The following is a 16,217-nucleotide window of genomic DNA, read 5'->3' as shown; positions in this document are numbered from 1 at the left end:
CTGTTGAATTATACATATTTCCAATTCTCGCATCTTCTATATCGCCTTCTCGGTTTTTATAACAAGCCCAAATTTTCATTATAGAAACAATGCCATCTTAGCATCATTCCTTCGGGTACGAAGTCATTGTTAATCCCTATAGATATTATATGCGATAAGACTGCCATTCGAATACTAGTTTTCTATGCTGCCTAGGTACTTATATGGAATGTCGATTATCTCAAATTTGTAGCCTTAAGTCTTCTTGGACACCTCATTATCTGAATCCTGAAGGCATCATCAGAGGGAATTTGTATTAACATGTAATTGATGAGCACTGGAATTTAGTTTCTCTCGGGATAACTGAAGAAAGATGGAAAGTACATCTGGACCGAGGATATCAAGACTATATCTAACAGTTAAACAAAGCACTCTAGCTAGTCTTTCTACAAACCTATTCTTAAGAATAGGGAAAGGTCAATTACTGTTTAATTGATTACACATTTAGGAGGGCTTGATGTCAATATTTATCCTTACATGATTTATATCACAGCCCCCCCTGTAACACCACGAGTACATTTTGCCAAGCCATATTATTAGTGTGGAAACACATTTTTGTGCGACGAGTCTCCAGTAAAACGTTTCAGCTGGCGAGCCCGTCGATATTTCGAGGACTCCATGACCTCAATATTTAATGGATTGAAGTAGTATCAGTATTCAAAAGTGAGAGCAGGAGGGTGATGGCTATAATGTTGCAAAGTGTTGTTTGCCTAAGGCTTAGGATGGTACTTGGGGGTATATAAGCGAAATGTAGCTGCTGGAAATGCTAAGCGTGGAGTCTGGAAATAACTGAATGATAGCTTTTATCTAATAATAGTATATCGTTCTTTTGAGAAGGCCCTAGTGGAGAGTTGATACGTACACAATTATGGCTCTTTTTCTGAGTACTGTGATTGCGGTGACGGTTCTTTTGATGAGGCTGCATGCAATAAATTGTCAGTTGGTGAAGCATGTAGCACTTAGGTCTTACAGCCCGTGCCTAGGAGCGGGAGTTGTCTAGGAAACAGTAACATTTGGGACTATAGAATCAGGGCAGAAGACCTCCCAGCAGACCTCAGACCATTAGAACCCAAAAATTCTCTTTCTTATTCGGCAGAGAAGAGGCTGTGACAACACAGTAGTCACGCGATGGAACCCGGAGCCTTGGAAGCCATGGGGGACCAAGGTATCTTAAGATCCTGGAGAGCCTCACAGCAGCAAAAGCTCTAACAAGTCATAGTCATTTTTTTGGCAGATAAGAGATTCGTGCTTACCTAAATACGGCATTTTCGTACATATTTGATAGCTTCTAACGGTTATAATGCGACGATTGATTACATTAAACAACTCTTCTTTTGCGAGATAATGTGCTCAACATGTAGCCCAAGCCAAACCAAAGCGGCCAGAACCAGGGATGGAAATGGAATCGGAAAACTCGACAGCAGCCTAGTGATGTTCTATCCCGATCTCCGGATCTTCAAGATTAGCTTCAATATACTTGGGGTCATACCCATGATTCAGCTTGAAATTTGGATTCTCATGTCTGTTGTATATCTGTGGAAGTTCCCATACTTCCTGTCACCCGATATTCGGTATTTGCTCTTGTCATGATTGCTCGTTGATTTGATTAACATCGTTCAAAGATTCAAGAGCTTTCTATCAGATGCCACTATTCAAAATTACCTATGTTATGATCACTATCATATCGCTTCAATCATCGGACTAATCTCGTCCAGTGTAGGCAATAGTATTTCCCGTAATCTGTACACGGGTTAGTTTAGTGGTGCATATTGATTTCTGTTTAAATACACATACACATAATATAGAATTCAATATTATTAAAATATTCAATGTGTAAATGCGATTATTTAGCTAGTCAATAATATTAGTAATATATTGAAATGTTAGAATTTATTATAAAATATTTATTTCTATTTATATTAAATAATAAAATTCTATTTCTGATTTCAAATTGAATTTAGATGGGAATAAACATTTTCTATTAAATTTTAATGTTTCAATATATTACTAGTATTCTTTAGGTATATAAAATGAGAGTGATATAACTCCATTTTTAAACGTACTAGTTGTCATATCAATATACCTACTAATACGTGTTGGAAGTTGTGGCACGTGCACTTAGGTGCTGTGTATATCACTTCCACTTCGTAGTTAGATATTTGCCTTAATACAATCTACATAGTCAATATTACATGCATTCCACTAGCCTATTCCTTCATTGTCATTAATACGCGTCATAGTTTCACTATAGTACACTATTGCCTACAACAATCTCGTCTGATACACCATAGATCGTTTCTTTCTTTTGATGTGAGTCACACACGTTATCCGAGAACTTGACTTCTTTATCCCCCCCCCTTCCTCTCTTACTCATCTTCTTCTCTCTTTTCTTCACTACTTTCCACCTCCCCTAGATATCCAGTCCCAAAAGCCCACTCTACTCTACGATCCCAACTAAACAAGTGAGACTGTGCATTCCTACATAACCTAGCAAATTAATCTAAAGTACAAAATGCATGACGCTGATGGTCTACCTTTCACAGGAACGTCGGTGTTATGGCTTTCTCGCAAGTTCCGAAAATAATCTGTATCTAGTGTGTGTTGTGCACCACTCTAGTAGCCCTGTTTCTGCCGGAACCTGTCATCAAATGTTAGGATTTAGGTGCTAGATAGGATAGATTATGGTTTATTATATATCTGAGAAGATGGAACGGATATATCAATCTTCCATTCCTATCAACATGCAACGAGATTCTGACTGGATATAAGGTATTTACTATTATACACACGATTTCCTTCAAATTGCTTGGTACAAAAAAATGTAGACTTTCTGATTTTACAGTCACTTTACAAAGATCCATTCCTTAAAATTTAGTTATGAGTCTCTATAGTTGGCTTCTATCTTTATCCATTCTCCCCAGACATCTTTCCTGAAAATTAAGGACGCCGCTAAAGTCAACTATTAGCCAGACGCGAGGAGAAGTTATATTGAATTAATTCTCAAATTTGAATTCCTCGCTTTCGAGTTGTCTATCTTGTTCCCTTGAAACGATCCGGCATTTGCTCCACTTTGATGAATGCAAAACATTGAAAACACGTTGACATGGTAAAGTGAGTTGTTAATTAACCCCACACATTCCAGATTGAATATGGCCAACCGCAGTTTTCATCCAGGCTATCATCGGTATTCTCATTCCGTACTTGTTCTCTAAGATCATCACTCACTGCAATGCATAAGTCCCATCGCGCCGCATTCACCTGGGATCCAGGGTAGATGCTACGATAAGTCATCCAATCTCTCAAGAAGTCCTCGTCAGCACGAATATACGGTGACAGAAAGATCTCAGTTGGCTCCTTGTCTCGTCTTGTACACTCAAGGCCATCATCGCGTTCTGGAGCGTACGCAAGCAGATTGATATTCTTCTCGGCTGCTCGGCGTTCTAGATCTTCAGAATAGTAGTTCTGACATCTGTTTACAGTTCCCATGCTGGTTGCTTATTCCCAAAGTATTGGATCCGGCTCTGGTCTAAGCTCACTCCACAGCTGAAAATAGTCTGCAGCTATACATGCCATGGCGACCTGGCGCAGCATGTTCGGACGTCGGCGCACTAGCTCACGGAGTGTCAACTCTAGCGGAATAAGCGGCCACCATATCAAAAATGGCTCAGGCCAATATTCTGCGCCTGTGATAGTATCTGTGGTGGCAGTGCTTCGATCCGTAATACGCGATAAATCGTTCACCATAATGAAGCGGGCTAGAACGGCCGCTCTGACGTCATAAAGATGAGGGCTATGGGCTACATTTGGTTGATGATGACACTATCGTGCAAAAGCTGTGTGGTGATAAATACCACGGACTATGGCCTCGGTTTCTTGTGGGATCATGACAGGACGTCGTAGACGTGCGTATCGATCGATGTTACCTTCATAAGCAGCATGAAGAATCAAAGTATCCTTGTTCATGGTCGGAAGATGGAGCGGAAGCGGATTGTAGAGCAGAGACACGTGCTCAGGAGCTAGAGGAAGACTGTGGGTTTGACCAGAAGAGGTCTCGCTGATGCAATGATCCTCCGTAATGTTGAAGTAATACGAACGAGTTCTCGAGCATTCTTCCGTGAATTCAACCGTCGCACGTAAAGACGAGAGTACTGCTGTGTCGCCATTTAAACCTATTACTCTGCGTGGAGCTTTCCAGTTCACCGACCGCGTATAATCATCCATGGCGGCATAGTGGGTCGGTTGGCACATGATGAGATCGAATATCTCCTTCGAGCCGACAACTGTCAAGTTGTCTCTTGCTTCCTCAGCAATAGAAATGTCCGGGAGCAAGTCTAGTTCGCGATACAAGTCGCTATAACCCCCAACAGCACACGCTCGGCCAACATGATACTTCATATCAGGATACTTCTGGACCAACTCACGATACGTATCAACGCTTGCTACCTGTGGATGCCAAATACAGTAAGGCTTTTCCTCGTCATCTCTCATAAGCGGAACCTTATCGCTCATGATTAAGCGAGCATTCCTGGCGCGGGCGAAGATCTTGTTGGTACTCTTAGCACAGATTTCCTTCATTGGCGCAGACTCGGCGAATGCTATGTTATAACGCAACCCATGAACTATGCAAAAAATCATTTTCTCGTGACGAAGATTCTTTGGAACGAATTCCCCTCGCATAGCGTCTACATAATCTTGTTCTGAAGACGAAGCTCTAGGATCGTGCGAAGGGAAATAAAAATCTTCATCCAGGTCTGAGAAGCCTGAAAGAGAATCTGACTTTTCGGAACTCATTTTGAAGTATAATTGACAACTTTAGGGATATAGTTGGATGTAGAAGAAGGAAGATGAACATTTGAACATTTCCTTCGTTGTGACAGGCACTCTTTTGTATTGATGTCTTGATTGGCCAAATCCCTGCTAGCGTACGATATTGAATGTCTTGCTTCACGGAGGTACCTAAATGCCGTAATTTTTCTCTCGCCGCCTTGGTTTTGCCATCAATCGAATCATTCTGCCCATGAAAGTAAATCCTTGACTTCGAAAGCGGTGAGACTGAATAGGACACACCGTAATCAGGGTCACCCCACTTAACCCAATTTTATGCTAGCATGCTCGCATGGTATTTTCATATGTAGCGAGTGCAAAAGAACAGACAATGGGTGTCACGTTTTTTGGTACCTAGTTTGAGCGCTTACCCTCCAGATTTGGCAGGTACATTCCCCAATCACTCAGTGAAGAGAAAATGGCTTCTATCGCCTACTGGACGGTGCGAATCCCTTTGGAATCTAGTCAGAATGGCACCCTGGTATTTGTTCGCGAAGCTGTTGCAAGCCACATTCACTTTAATTTCCAGCTCTAAGAAACTGTTTCCAATGCAAGTCGATTGTGCCATCAAGCTCGCCCCATGACGTGGTCACGTCGGCCTTCAAATCACTCTGGAGATTAGAAATGTTGGGATATGAAGCCATAAAACGAGCAATTGACTAAATTGGACCAGCTAATGTACTAAAACAGTGGTATTGGCAGTCGTCCTAGGACGAGTGCATAGTCAGCAGTATACCATTACCCATAAGCAAGTCTAGTATAATGCCGTTGTGTTTACGGGGGTAATGCCATGGGTGATACGAAGATGAGCGCTGAGTCCCTCCAGGAGTGCAGATGAGGAGAGCTAAACATAATCAAAACCCACGTAGGTTTGATTGTATGCCCGATCCTATTTGACGTATGGAAATCCAAGGCCAGATCAATCCATGATGCCTAGACAACGTGATTAAGTTGGCGATATAATCAGTACTATCGAAGCAAATATATGAGTAGTCTTGCGTTGAGACAAGACTGATGAAGAAGTCATCGCCGAAGCGGGAGCGCTTGCATATACCTCGGTATCTGGAGAATATGGAGCTGTGTACAAGCTGCGCCGCAGCCTTTGTTTCTTCATCTGCAATTTCCGTTGACGGAGTGGAGTGTAGGAACTGTGAAAACAGAACTCAGAATCTCTTCAACCATTGAACTAAGCCAAATGAGGGAGGCGATATGCTTACCAGCCAATAATCGCTGTAAAACCCTTTGAAGAGAAAAAATTAAGCTCCATAGGCTGATGACACTAATGCAGTGCTCTGCGAAAGACATGTAATTTGAACCATTGCACCGGTAAATTAAAGTTGAAAGTACCCTGAAAGCTTAATTGTTCTTGAGTACCTCGCTTATCTCGGCCCGATGCTTAATCTTACCTCTAATTTCTACGCCCCGGCTGGAGTGGAACTGTGGATCCGCTGATTACTGTTTTCCAGGGTCCATAATGAACTCAATCTAAATACTTGCAGAACATACCTTACCCGGCCCTAACGAATGTCAGATCTTGAACATCTTGAAGTCCACCTGTATAATCACTACATTATGTGGGCTTTACTCATCGCCAGGGTGGTGAAATGCGCCTTCACCATCGCCAGACTACACCGGAGCATACCGCATTCGGCGTTTGGAGACATGGCCCCCCTTCGATCTTGGTCAAGCTCCAATTTTGAGGAAAACGTATAGATGCCATCTACATCCGCAGTTGCCAGCACTCTAAGACTACACCGGGGCTCTTTGAATTGGCACGTACACTGTTCATGAGAAATTGGTAAGTTGGCATCCAAGCTTCAGCTAGAAAGTCCGAACGAATCGTTCTTTCATGGTGCAGATACATATCATTTTACTCATGGAACTTTCCTAACGATCTTCTAGGTTGAACTAAAGCAAATACAATTGACCCCGCTCTATCATCCTCGCCAAAAGCCATCGTCTGCCTCGGAAATAGTATACCTTCTGATTATAATCACAATGTTACTCCGTTTCCACTGACTAGCATTATGGCTAGCTGTTCTGGCTACACAGGGAGCGACACAGGCAGCGAGCAATGATGGAACTCATGGACATGAAAGGATTTGGTTCTACTATGCCTACAATCTTGCCTGGAAACTGTATGGAGCTGAACAGACCAAAATCCTTCCTATTCTCAAGGCAAGAAACCAGATAAACAACATAAAAGTGGCCAACAAAGGATCGCTTGCGGACGGACAACTGAACTTCCAAGAATTTATGGATCGCATTGCTTATAAACCCCCGGGAACATGTCAAGTTCAGCTGAACACCGAAGACCTGGACGGTACAGCAGTGGCACTATCAAAGGCTGGATTTGGTGGAACAGTCAAGGTCGGCATTGCTACAAATACTGCGACAAGCAAGATTAAAACGTCCTATAATCAGATGCTTGAAAATCTTATGGGTGTGGTCACTGATGCCCGCGAAAAATTTCCGGGCGACTCTGTTGTGTCTGACACGATGTCGCAAATGGAAAAACTAGCCGATAAAATTGCTCATGAGCGTAGTCTTGATTTCAGTCAGGCCAAATGGTTAGGAATGGACATCGCCGCTGGATTCAAACTCCCAGCGGATCAGTCTAATAAGCCAACAACAATTACATACAAGGATGTTCCTAATTTGAGCGAGGACTCTGACGCGGACAAGACCATTACCGTAGTTGATGTGATGGCTACCTTCAACGACCCAAGAAACAAGTCGTTGATCAAGAAAGGGCTTGAGGCAAATGGGGTGAAGAAAGGGACTTTGTCAAGGTTCAAAGACTGGGTAGACAACTACGGCGCCAAGCCTATTGATGGCTCGAAGGGACCAGATTATCAACCATCTTCAGTTTCCCACAGGACTACTCTTACTTTGTGGACTTCCGCAAAAGGTCAGATTAACCGCCCTGTGTGCTAGATTGAGCCTAAAGTCCTTTTCCTGGAAGTGTTGTAAGGAACTCAGGTCACCTTTGGATTGCTAAGTTACCTTGGGATTATTTGTAGCATATTTTCTTATTGTTTCAGGCACTGCTTCTTCATTTGATACATTACCATTTGTGTATATAGATAGTATAATAGTCATATCTTCGCGTTTTGTGCGTCTAAGCTCGTTGGCTCGCATTGACAGTATCCATGTATATGGAACGTATAACTCAAGACAAATCTTGTTCACTTGTACTTACTACTTAGAAGAGGGAGACCTGATACTGTTAGAGTTCCCAGGATCTAGAACTCTTTTTTTGAATAAGCCATGATTAGAACTTTTCCATGCGAGATTCCCCTACTAAAAAAGCAGCGAGCTAATAAAGATTCGACTTCAAATTTCCACTCAGAGTTGGAAAGTGCATTCGCTGACATTTTGGGCTTTCTAGTAGATATCTCCACCACAAAAGGAAAGATTGCGAAGGTTATTGTGCCGATAGTGCGATTGAAGCGAGAACAGCGTATTTTGCAATTAGCCGCTCGGTGATCGTTCACAGAAGAAATTTTTTCGCTGCAATTCCTCGTTCTGTGGTGTGAATCCTTTCATTAATCAATCACAGATGTCCTTTGGGGGCCAGAAAGATCGAGACTTTTCTCTATGTTGGGGGTCACTTCGGATGAGCCCCCTTGCTAGTCTTAGCCCCAGTAGCTACCCGCTGCAGTAATATGTGAAGATTGTCTCATTATCTACGGTCCATCTACCTTGAAATATTGCGATCCCTTGCAATGGCTCAATCCGATGTGGCTTCCTCATTGACTTGCAGGATCCGTATGTCTGCTAACTGAACCCACTACTGGATCCACTTCTCTATATAACCTTGTTCACTTTAAGCTTATCGCCTAGATTTCTGCAAGGGACCTTTGTGCCGCTTCGTGCACTTGAAAGCAGGGATAACAGAGTAGTCTTTCCACCCGCATCCGAACCGAACGGACCCTGATCTTCTCTTGGCTAACAAGTGGGCCTGGTGGAGCTATCTGCGCCGCATAGCTTTTCGGGGTTTCCTGTGAGGCAATCTCTCTCTGCGAATTGAGAATCAAGATGCAATCAACACAATAAATTGTACAGAAACACTCCCACGTGAAGATTTTCATCCTGGGTCAACTTTTTCCCTCAAAAAGTGGAACATGTAAGGTCTGGAGATAACATCCTAAGTGAGAGCCCTTCTCAAAATCTGAGCGGAGCCTCAGCGGCAAGATATCGCCAGTGGCCTGCTTAAAAGCAGTTTCTTTTGATGAAGGTGTCTCATGTCTCGCTTGTAAGTAGTTATTTAAAGGGTACTGTCGTCTGCTTATTCTACACTTTCTTTTCCATCATCAACACCAACTTCTTTCGCTCATTTTGCCTTGGTTCTGCCTCACCTCCCCATCTGTCCAATATGAAATACCTATTGCCTGTAACAATTGCCCTACAATGGGCTACCCAAGCCCAGGGCAAAGCTGCTTTCGCCCATTTCATGGTAAGAACGTCCATGCTAAGCTATTTCAAGGAACTGTTTAACAGATCGATATTCAGGTGACAAACTCCCAAAATTACACGGCTGCGGACTGGAGTGATGATATTTCGCTGGCCCAAGCAGCACACATTGATGCTTTTGCTCTCAATATGGCCTATGGTGACCCAGTTAATAGTGCTGGGGTTTCTGCTGCATTTGCAGCCGCCGACAGTGCGGGATTCAACCTCTTTTTCTCGTTCGACTACGCCGGCAATGGTGCATGGCCTATGGACCAGGTGATTTCTTATATCTCAATCTACAGCTCTCATGGTGCCTATTTCAGGCATAAAGGCCTGCCCTTTGTGTCGACTTTCGAGGGGCCAGCAAATGCAGAAGACTGGGTTGAAATCAAACAGCAGACGGGTTGTTTTCTTTATGCCTGATTGGAGTTCTCTAGGAGCCAAGGTGGCTATGGAGCAAGCTAATGGGGTTGCTGACGGTTTATTCAGCTGGGATGCTTGGCCTTGGGGTGGGAATGATATAATGATGTATGGTGATGCTTCTTATGATCAGTATCTCGGCGGCAAGCCGTATATGATGCCGGTCTCGCCGTGGTTCTATACCAATCTCCCTGGCTATGACAAAAATTGGCTTTGGCGAGGAGATCATATCTGGGCCGATCGCTGGATCCAAGCGATGTGGTGGCAGCCTGAATTCGTTGAAATCATCTCATGGAATGACTACGGCGAGTCACACCACATAGGACCCTTGCGCGACAATGCTATGGCAGCTTTCGATATTGGTGAAGCGCCTTTCAACTATGCGCTTCAACATGATGGCTGGCGTGATATTTTGCCCTTTGCGATCGATATGTACAAGAACAACGTCTCTACTATAACCAAAGAAGGTGTTGTCGTCTGGCATAGACTGTCTCCAGCAGCTGATTGCTTCCAAGACAATACCACAGTCAACACGGCTTCGCAGCTGCAGATGGAGTTTCCGCCAGCAAAGATGCTCCAAGATGCTGTTTTCTTCACCGCTCTTCTTGCCGAAGGTGACAATGTGTTCATTTTAAGATCGGCGGTATGACCAGTGGAATTACTCTTTATCACGAGCCGGAAGGCGGTGCCGGGTTATACATGGGGTATGCCGACTTCAATGGTCTCAGCGGCATAGTAGATCTTCAAATTAGCCGTGGCGGCCAGACGGTGGTAACCTTTTCTGGCTCGAGAGAGATTGCAACAATCTGTGCTAATGGGTACAATAATTTTAATGCATTTGTTGAAAGTGCATGGTCAGACAATTCTGTTTCCGTCCAAGTTCCATCGTTGAGTGACACTATATGCGTCAATGGAACTGGATATGGGGAATTTGAAATGCTGTGTAACTATGCCTGTGGACATGGCTATTGCCCACGAGGGGCATGTGTTCGGCATTTGGAAAGCAACCAACGCTCCCAGAATGGACTGGGGTTATAGGACACCCAGTTGGAGATGATTCCTTTGGGGGACTTTGCGGCTTTGCGTGTGGTCTTGGCTATTGTCCCACAGAACATTGCTCAACTGTCGAGGTTGTTATCACTCCGCCTGCGGTGTCACCATTTACGCCAAGTGCCTGTACTGGAGGATCGGGAATCGGGGACTGGAATGATATCTGCACCTTTACGTGCGCCCACGGTTTCTGTCCTATTGCTTTGTGTGAATGTGAGGATACTGGAATCCTGGATCTTGCTCAACCAAACGAAACTGCCAATGCCATCTCGGTAGATGGAGACGATTTTGGACTGTGTGGCTTTGCGTGTGACCGTGGCCACTGTCTCGTCGAAGTTTGTGTTGATGCCGATAATATGGATCAGTATGGCTACGGCCCAGACTACAATGCCCCTGATGATTCTTACTACGACACATCTGACCCCCTCAACATGATATACTGTGATGCTAGTTCCCAGCCCACGACGCTCGATGACCTACTTTCCGCTACAGCCTCCCAGTCAATTCCATCTCAGTGTTGGAGTCGATGGACGCTGGGGATTCTGCTTGAGACACTTGACGACCTACAGGACGAGTACAACACATCCGTTCAAGGATTTGACGATAAGTTCGGTTACTACGTCCAGTGGGTCAAGGACAGCGTTGGTCCTGCTCTCAGTGACTTTATGGATGTTGGAACTGGTAACGGCAACGCCTTCTTTGATTGCAGATGGATTGCAGGCGGTAGGGGGACTACCACAGTTCCATGTACTGAGATCAGTTCACTAAACGGCGCCTCAGAAAGTTGGAATCTTGAGTATACACTGGTTGATTCTGACGGATTTTATGCAGCGGTCGCAAGCCAGCTAGGCATTGAGAGAGACTGGATTGCTTTTGGAGACTGGGAAGGACCAACGGATTGTGTCATTGTACAGGGGACATTACAGAACATTCCACGGGCGATTGGTCCTGGAGGAAGCGGTGGAGGCAAGTCCTGTGTTGATGTTACGCATCGGAAGACCAACGTTCCAATTGCAGCCTCTAATATCGTCGTTACAAACCCTAAGACAGTTATAGAAGCAGCTATGCCCAACATTACTGCCTTGGCAGATGTAGCTATGGGTCTGTATTTCGAGCTTGCGCTTGGAATTAGCGAGGCAAATGATTCGGATATTACAACAGCATTCAGCACACCAGTATTCATGCTCCAAAATGCTGTTGACTCGATGAATAACATCAAGGACATCGGTGCAGAAGTAGAGGAAGAGGACAAAAAAAATCTGATCCTCGAGATTCTGGGTATAGTCCTCATGGTGGTACCTATTATTGGAGAAGGTGGAGGGGCGCTTTTTGATGGAATTGCTAATGTAGCTCGAATTGCTACTTTAGTCGGAGATGTTGGTAATGCGGCTCTCACTGCCTACGACATCGTGGAAGATCCTTCATCTGCTCCTTTCTCAATCATGGGTCTTCTCCTTGGAGGCCTAGGAAAGACATCCAAAAACGAGGAGGAGGTTCTAGGCGAGGCGGCCGCTGCACGAAGAAGTTTATCGGATGATGACTTGGCTCAATTCGGGAAGGCTTTTGTAAAGAGCGATTCTGACGTGCAAAGCATTCTGAAGGCTTGTATTAGTGGAGACTAGCAGGAAAGGTGAGCTGTTTAGTGTTGAAGATAAAACTGTAATATAGTTGTATAGGGAAAAAAAATTTATATAATAAATGCTCAGGTCAGAGGCCATTATTCATGATGAATAGTAAACTCTTCATAAATCTTTTTCGCCACCCAAAGCGCGTATTTTCTAATCCTTGAGCTCGGGATATCTGAAAGTATATAGTAGTATAGTATCAGTATACGATAGTAATGTAATGACTGATTTTATTACAATTAGAATATATACTATAGTATATATTATAGTTGATAATAACTATACCCGAGAGTATTTCCGAAAGGGGTAACACTGAGGATGTATCAAAATATGAAAATTGCGTATCTTAAAGCGGAAATCTTAGATTAAAGCTAAAAATATAAGAATTTCTATATCTCAGAAATCCATTGCTAATATTCCATGTTCTCAAAGTATTGAAAACTATTCAATTCAATAATCATTATTAAAATATATTTCAAAGATTCAATACGCATTACTGAAGTGGAGGGTATCTAAAATACGAAGAATACCAATTATAACACCGCCATGTAATGCCATGCATGCACTTGCTTACCGACATCAAACGATTATCATGAATGAGCTGTTAATACAAAACTGCTACATCTATCAAAGGAACTTTATTCCCACCGAGATCTCCATATATACGGCACACTTGTTCGTGGACCTATTGGCCATTGCAATAGCTCACTTTCTGATACTATTACCGCATTCATTTCATAATTTGGCTAGGGAAAATTTTCTCGGGAAGTTCGGAGCGTTCCCTACTTTTCTGATTTCAATTTCAAGGACAAAGAAGAAATGATAACGACAACAACAAATTGCTCTCCTGCCCGCATCTTTATTAAATTAATCTTATGCCGCTGATATCGATATTATTTTTCTCTCACACCTCTCAGATTAAAGCCTATCAACTGTAGAGTCTACCTTAAAATCATAGAAGCTAACCTATAATCAATAGAAATCAGAAAGAAAACCTAAAGGATACGAAGGAAAAATAGTAATATGTTTATATAACCTACCTCCTCCTATAGAGTCTGCTCCCTTTATGAAATCTATCCTAAATTAACCAGAATTTACTCTCCTCCTAAACAGCCTACCCTCTGACTATAGAATCTGAGAAACATGAGAGTAATTTGCCGTAATTAAAAAAATATCTTTAGCATACAATAGTATTGAGAATATTCAATGATCTCATTACATCCTTCCCGACATGCTGGGTAACTTCAAGTCACCTCGAAAACAAATCAAATGTTCAGCTTGAGATACGAACTATCTTCACTTCACTCAAACACACACAGTTTACTGTTGGGAATTCTACTGAAACATTACAAAAACATACATAGATATCAATCTTACAAGCGAGGCTCTCTACGGCCCTTGGGATACTCGCATTAACGAGATTGTATAGATATGATATCAACCCTCCCATGCCCACTCAAACTCAAACTAGCCGATTAGATCCCAATCCCAGCAAGCCCCCAAAAAAGCACCAGACAATTGCTCGTGATTGTATACACACTTTTGCAAAGAACAATTCTAATTCAGCATCACAAAAACACAACAACTGAACAAAAGTACACTATACAAATAACAGCTAATCTCAACACCACATCTAATTAGACCCGAGAGTTATGATACTAAATGCAATACTCCAAGGTCAACCTCAGGTGAAATCATGAACGATCTCCTTAAAAATGAAAGAAGAGAAAGGCAGAATCGCGTTGAGAATTCCCATCGCAAAGATACTTTGAAATTTTATCAGGCACTACCTGCAATTAATGTCCCCGAACACTTGTGTTCCGATGGATCATCTACCCCGATCATCTCCCAGCACAAAATCAAGCAAACAACATCACCAACAACATCACCAACAACATCACAAACATCACAAACAAAATCTCCATATGTAAGAAACAACCACTTGATCGAGAAACTCAAGAGATGAAACGAAGTTGGACATTCACTACACAAAATAAAAACGGAACGACTTTCCAAGTCAGCTGTGACTTGTAGTGTAGGTGAGAAAAACATAGTTTGGTAGACATGATCATATATCAACTCCGTAATTATACAGATATTCGTATTCTTATACTTCTTTGAATATCTCATCCAATCCCATCTCACAAAATCTCTCCCAATCCCAATCCCAATCCAATCATCTCCTATCCCACCCCAACCCCAAATCCATCCCCAAATCGACCCCCCAAGCCCCTCTAAGTATGACCCACCAACCCCGCCTGAGGCGCATTATCGGGATTCGTATTCGCGCCCGCAAAGCCCAGAGCCGTATTCCACGCATCCGCGGTTGTCACATCCCTTGTACCCAACGCACTAATTTTCGTCTTCGCATCCGCACATGCCGTCTTCGCCGTCGCATTCGCATTGCACACATTAGCCAATTGATCGCAGATGCGATTGGTGATGATATTAGGATTAAGTGCTTCTTGCTGACCCTTGTTGACTAAGGGGTCGATGGCTTGGAATGTGAATTCGGTGTCTTTGCGACCGTTGAGACCGGCTTCGAATTTGATAGTGGGGACGCAGAGACCGAAGTCGAGGCCGGTGATGGAGGAGGCTTGGGAGCTTGAGGATGTGGAGTTGGTTAAGGCGGCAGAGGAGGATGAGGAGGATGAGAAAGCGGCGGGAGTGGCTGCTGCGGCCATAGTGACAGTGACAAGAGTAGTACCTCCGCAAGCAACTGCACTTGAAGAAACTGCAGCGACAGCTGCCACAGCCACACTCGAAATACCCGAAGAAGCAGCACTAGCAGTGGAATTCGAAGTCGACACACTTCCACCCGCAGCGGAAGATCCAGATGGAGTTCCCTTATTTCCCGCGGCATCGGTAGTTGTGAAATTTGAGAACCCCTGCGCAACCATTACATCCGCAACACTAAGACCATCTGCCGTAAATGGAGTTGTGGTACTCGTTGCACTATTTGCATTTTCGGTTGCGCTTCCTCCCACAGCTGGATCGATCAAAGGAACAACACCGCGAAGAGCAGCTGTAGTAGGCAAAGTTGGGTCAGAACAGATGTTTGGAACGGAAACGACAAAAGGATTAAAATTTTGTTCGGCAGCTACGAGACCGCGCGCTGCGGAAATAACAGCGGGGTCGTTGCCAAGTTGTGCAACGATGGTATCGGCTTGGGTGAGTTTTGCGCAGGGGTTGGCAGCCGCGAGGAGGAATTGAATGGAGCCTCCTCCGAGGCTTGCAGCTGCACCCGAGGTTCCGAAATCACTGAGAGCGGTAATGGCAGCAATTGCACCGTTTCCTTGTTCTTGACCGAAACTAAGATTGGAAAGTTAGGATGTGTGCACAACTTGAGCACTTGTATATAAGTAGACATACCGAGCTTCGGCCAAAGCCACTAGCAAAGAAGTGAAGATGGTCTTTGAAAACATGTTGATTTGATTGGGTTTGATATCGATGTGATAGATAGGTATTGGTTTTGAAGAAAGGTAATATGAAGGATGGCTGTTTAAAAACTAAAGATTGGACCGGCCTAATTTTAAGGATGTATTTAATGAAAGTTTAGATAATATTATAGCAAAGAACGCAGTAGTTCACAGAACTAAATGAATGAAAAGACAGCCAAACTGTAGATTGAGAGGAGGATTGAATAGATGATGATGAAAAAAAAATTATCGAAGGATAAACATCTTGTACTTATACATGACGAGAATGAGATTCAACTCCAAGGGACGATTAATTAATCGTCTGAGGACCATTGCAAACTTTGCATGCTGGTAGGAGATCATACTATGCGGCGGTTAAGTTTAT

At 43.4% G+C, this 16,217-nt stretch overlaps 4 protein-coding genes across 4 annotated transcripts; 2 read left to right on the top strand and 2 right to left on the bottom strand.

The window, feature by feature from the left end:
• Positions 1-3,162: 3,162 nt before the first annotated feature.
• EAE97_007757 (uncharacterized protein) lies at positions 3,163-4,830 on the bottom strand (the record flags this gene model as incomplete). The annotated part of the gene is made up of 3 exons (XM_038878271.1): positions 3,163-3,479; positions 3,576-3,836; positions 3,891-4,830. 3 exons carry the CDS (start codon positions 4,828-4,830, stop codon positions 3,163-3,165), a joined length of 1,518 nt encoding a protein of 505 aa, XP_038731109.1.
• Positions 4,831-6,712: 1,882 nt separating this feature from the next.
• On the top strand, positions 6,713-7,800 carry EAE97_007756 (uncharacterized protein; the record flags this gene model as incomplete). Its single annotated transcript, XM_038878270.1, has 3 exons — positions 6,713-6,715; positions 6,766-6,837; positions 6,916-7,800. 3 exons carry the CDS (start codon positions 6,713-6,715, stop codon positions 7,798-7,800), a joined length of 960 nt encoding a protein of 319 aa, XP_038731108.1.
• A 1,228-nt stretch (positions 7,801-9,028) lies between these two features.
• EAE97_007755 (uncharacterized protein) lies at positions 9,029-12,410 on the top strand (the record flags this gene model as incomplete). Its single annotated transcript, XM_038878269.1, is given in 5 exon segments — positions 9,029-9,322; positions 9,379-9,594; positions 9,650-10,360; positions 10,375-10,725; positions 10,743-12,410. 5 exon segments carry the CDS (start codon positions 9,098-9,100, stop codon positions 12,408-12,410), a joined length of 3,171 nt encoding a protein of 1,056 aa, XP_038731107.1. The 5' UTR covers positions 9,029-9,097.
• A 2,237-nt stretch (positions 12,411-14,647) lies between these two features.
• Positions 14,648-16,036, bottom strand: EAE97_007754 (uncharacterized protein; the record flags this gene model as incomplete). Its single annotated transcript, XM_038878268.1, has 2 exons — positions 15,786-16,036; positions 14,648-15,725 (listed from the first exon to the last, which is right to left on the bottom strand). The coding sequence occupies exons 1-2, from the start codon at positions 15,836-15,838 to the stop codon at positions 14,648-14,650; spliced, it is 1,131 nt and encodes a 376-aa protein (XP_038731106.1). The 5' UTR covers positions 15,839-16,036.
• Between the last annotated feature and the right edge of the window lie 181 nt (positions 16,037-16,217).

This window comes from Botrytis byssoidea (assembly GCF_014898295.1).
Source record: "Botrytis byssoidea strain MUCL 94 chromosome Unknown BBYS_015, whole genome shotgun sequence".
Taxonomy (NCBI): Eukaryota; Fungi; Ascomycota; class Leotiomycetes; order Helotiales; family Sclerotiniaceae; genus Botrytis; species Botrytis byssoidea.
This window is presented reverse-complemented; position numbering and strand designations above follow the sequence as displayed.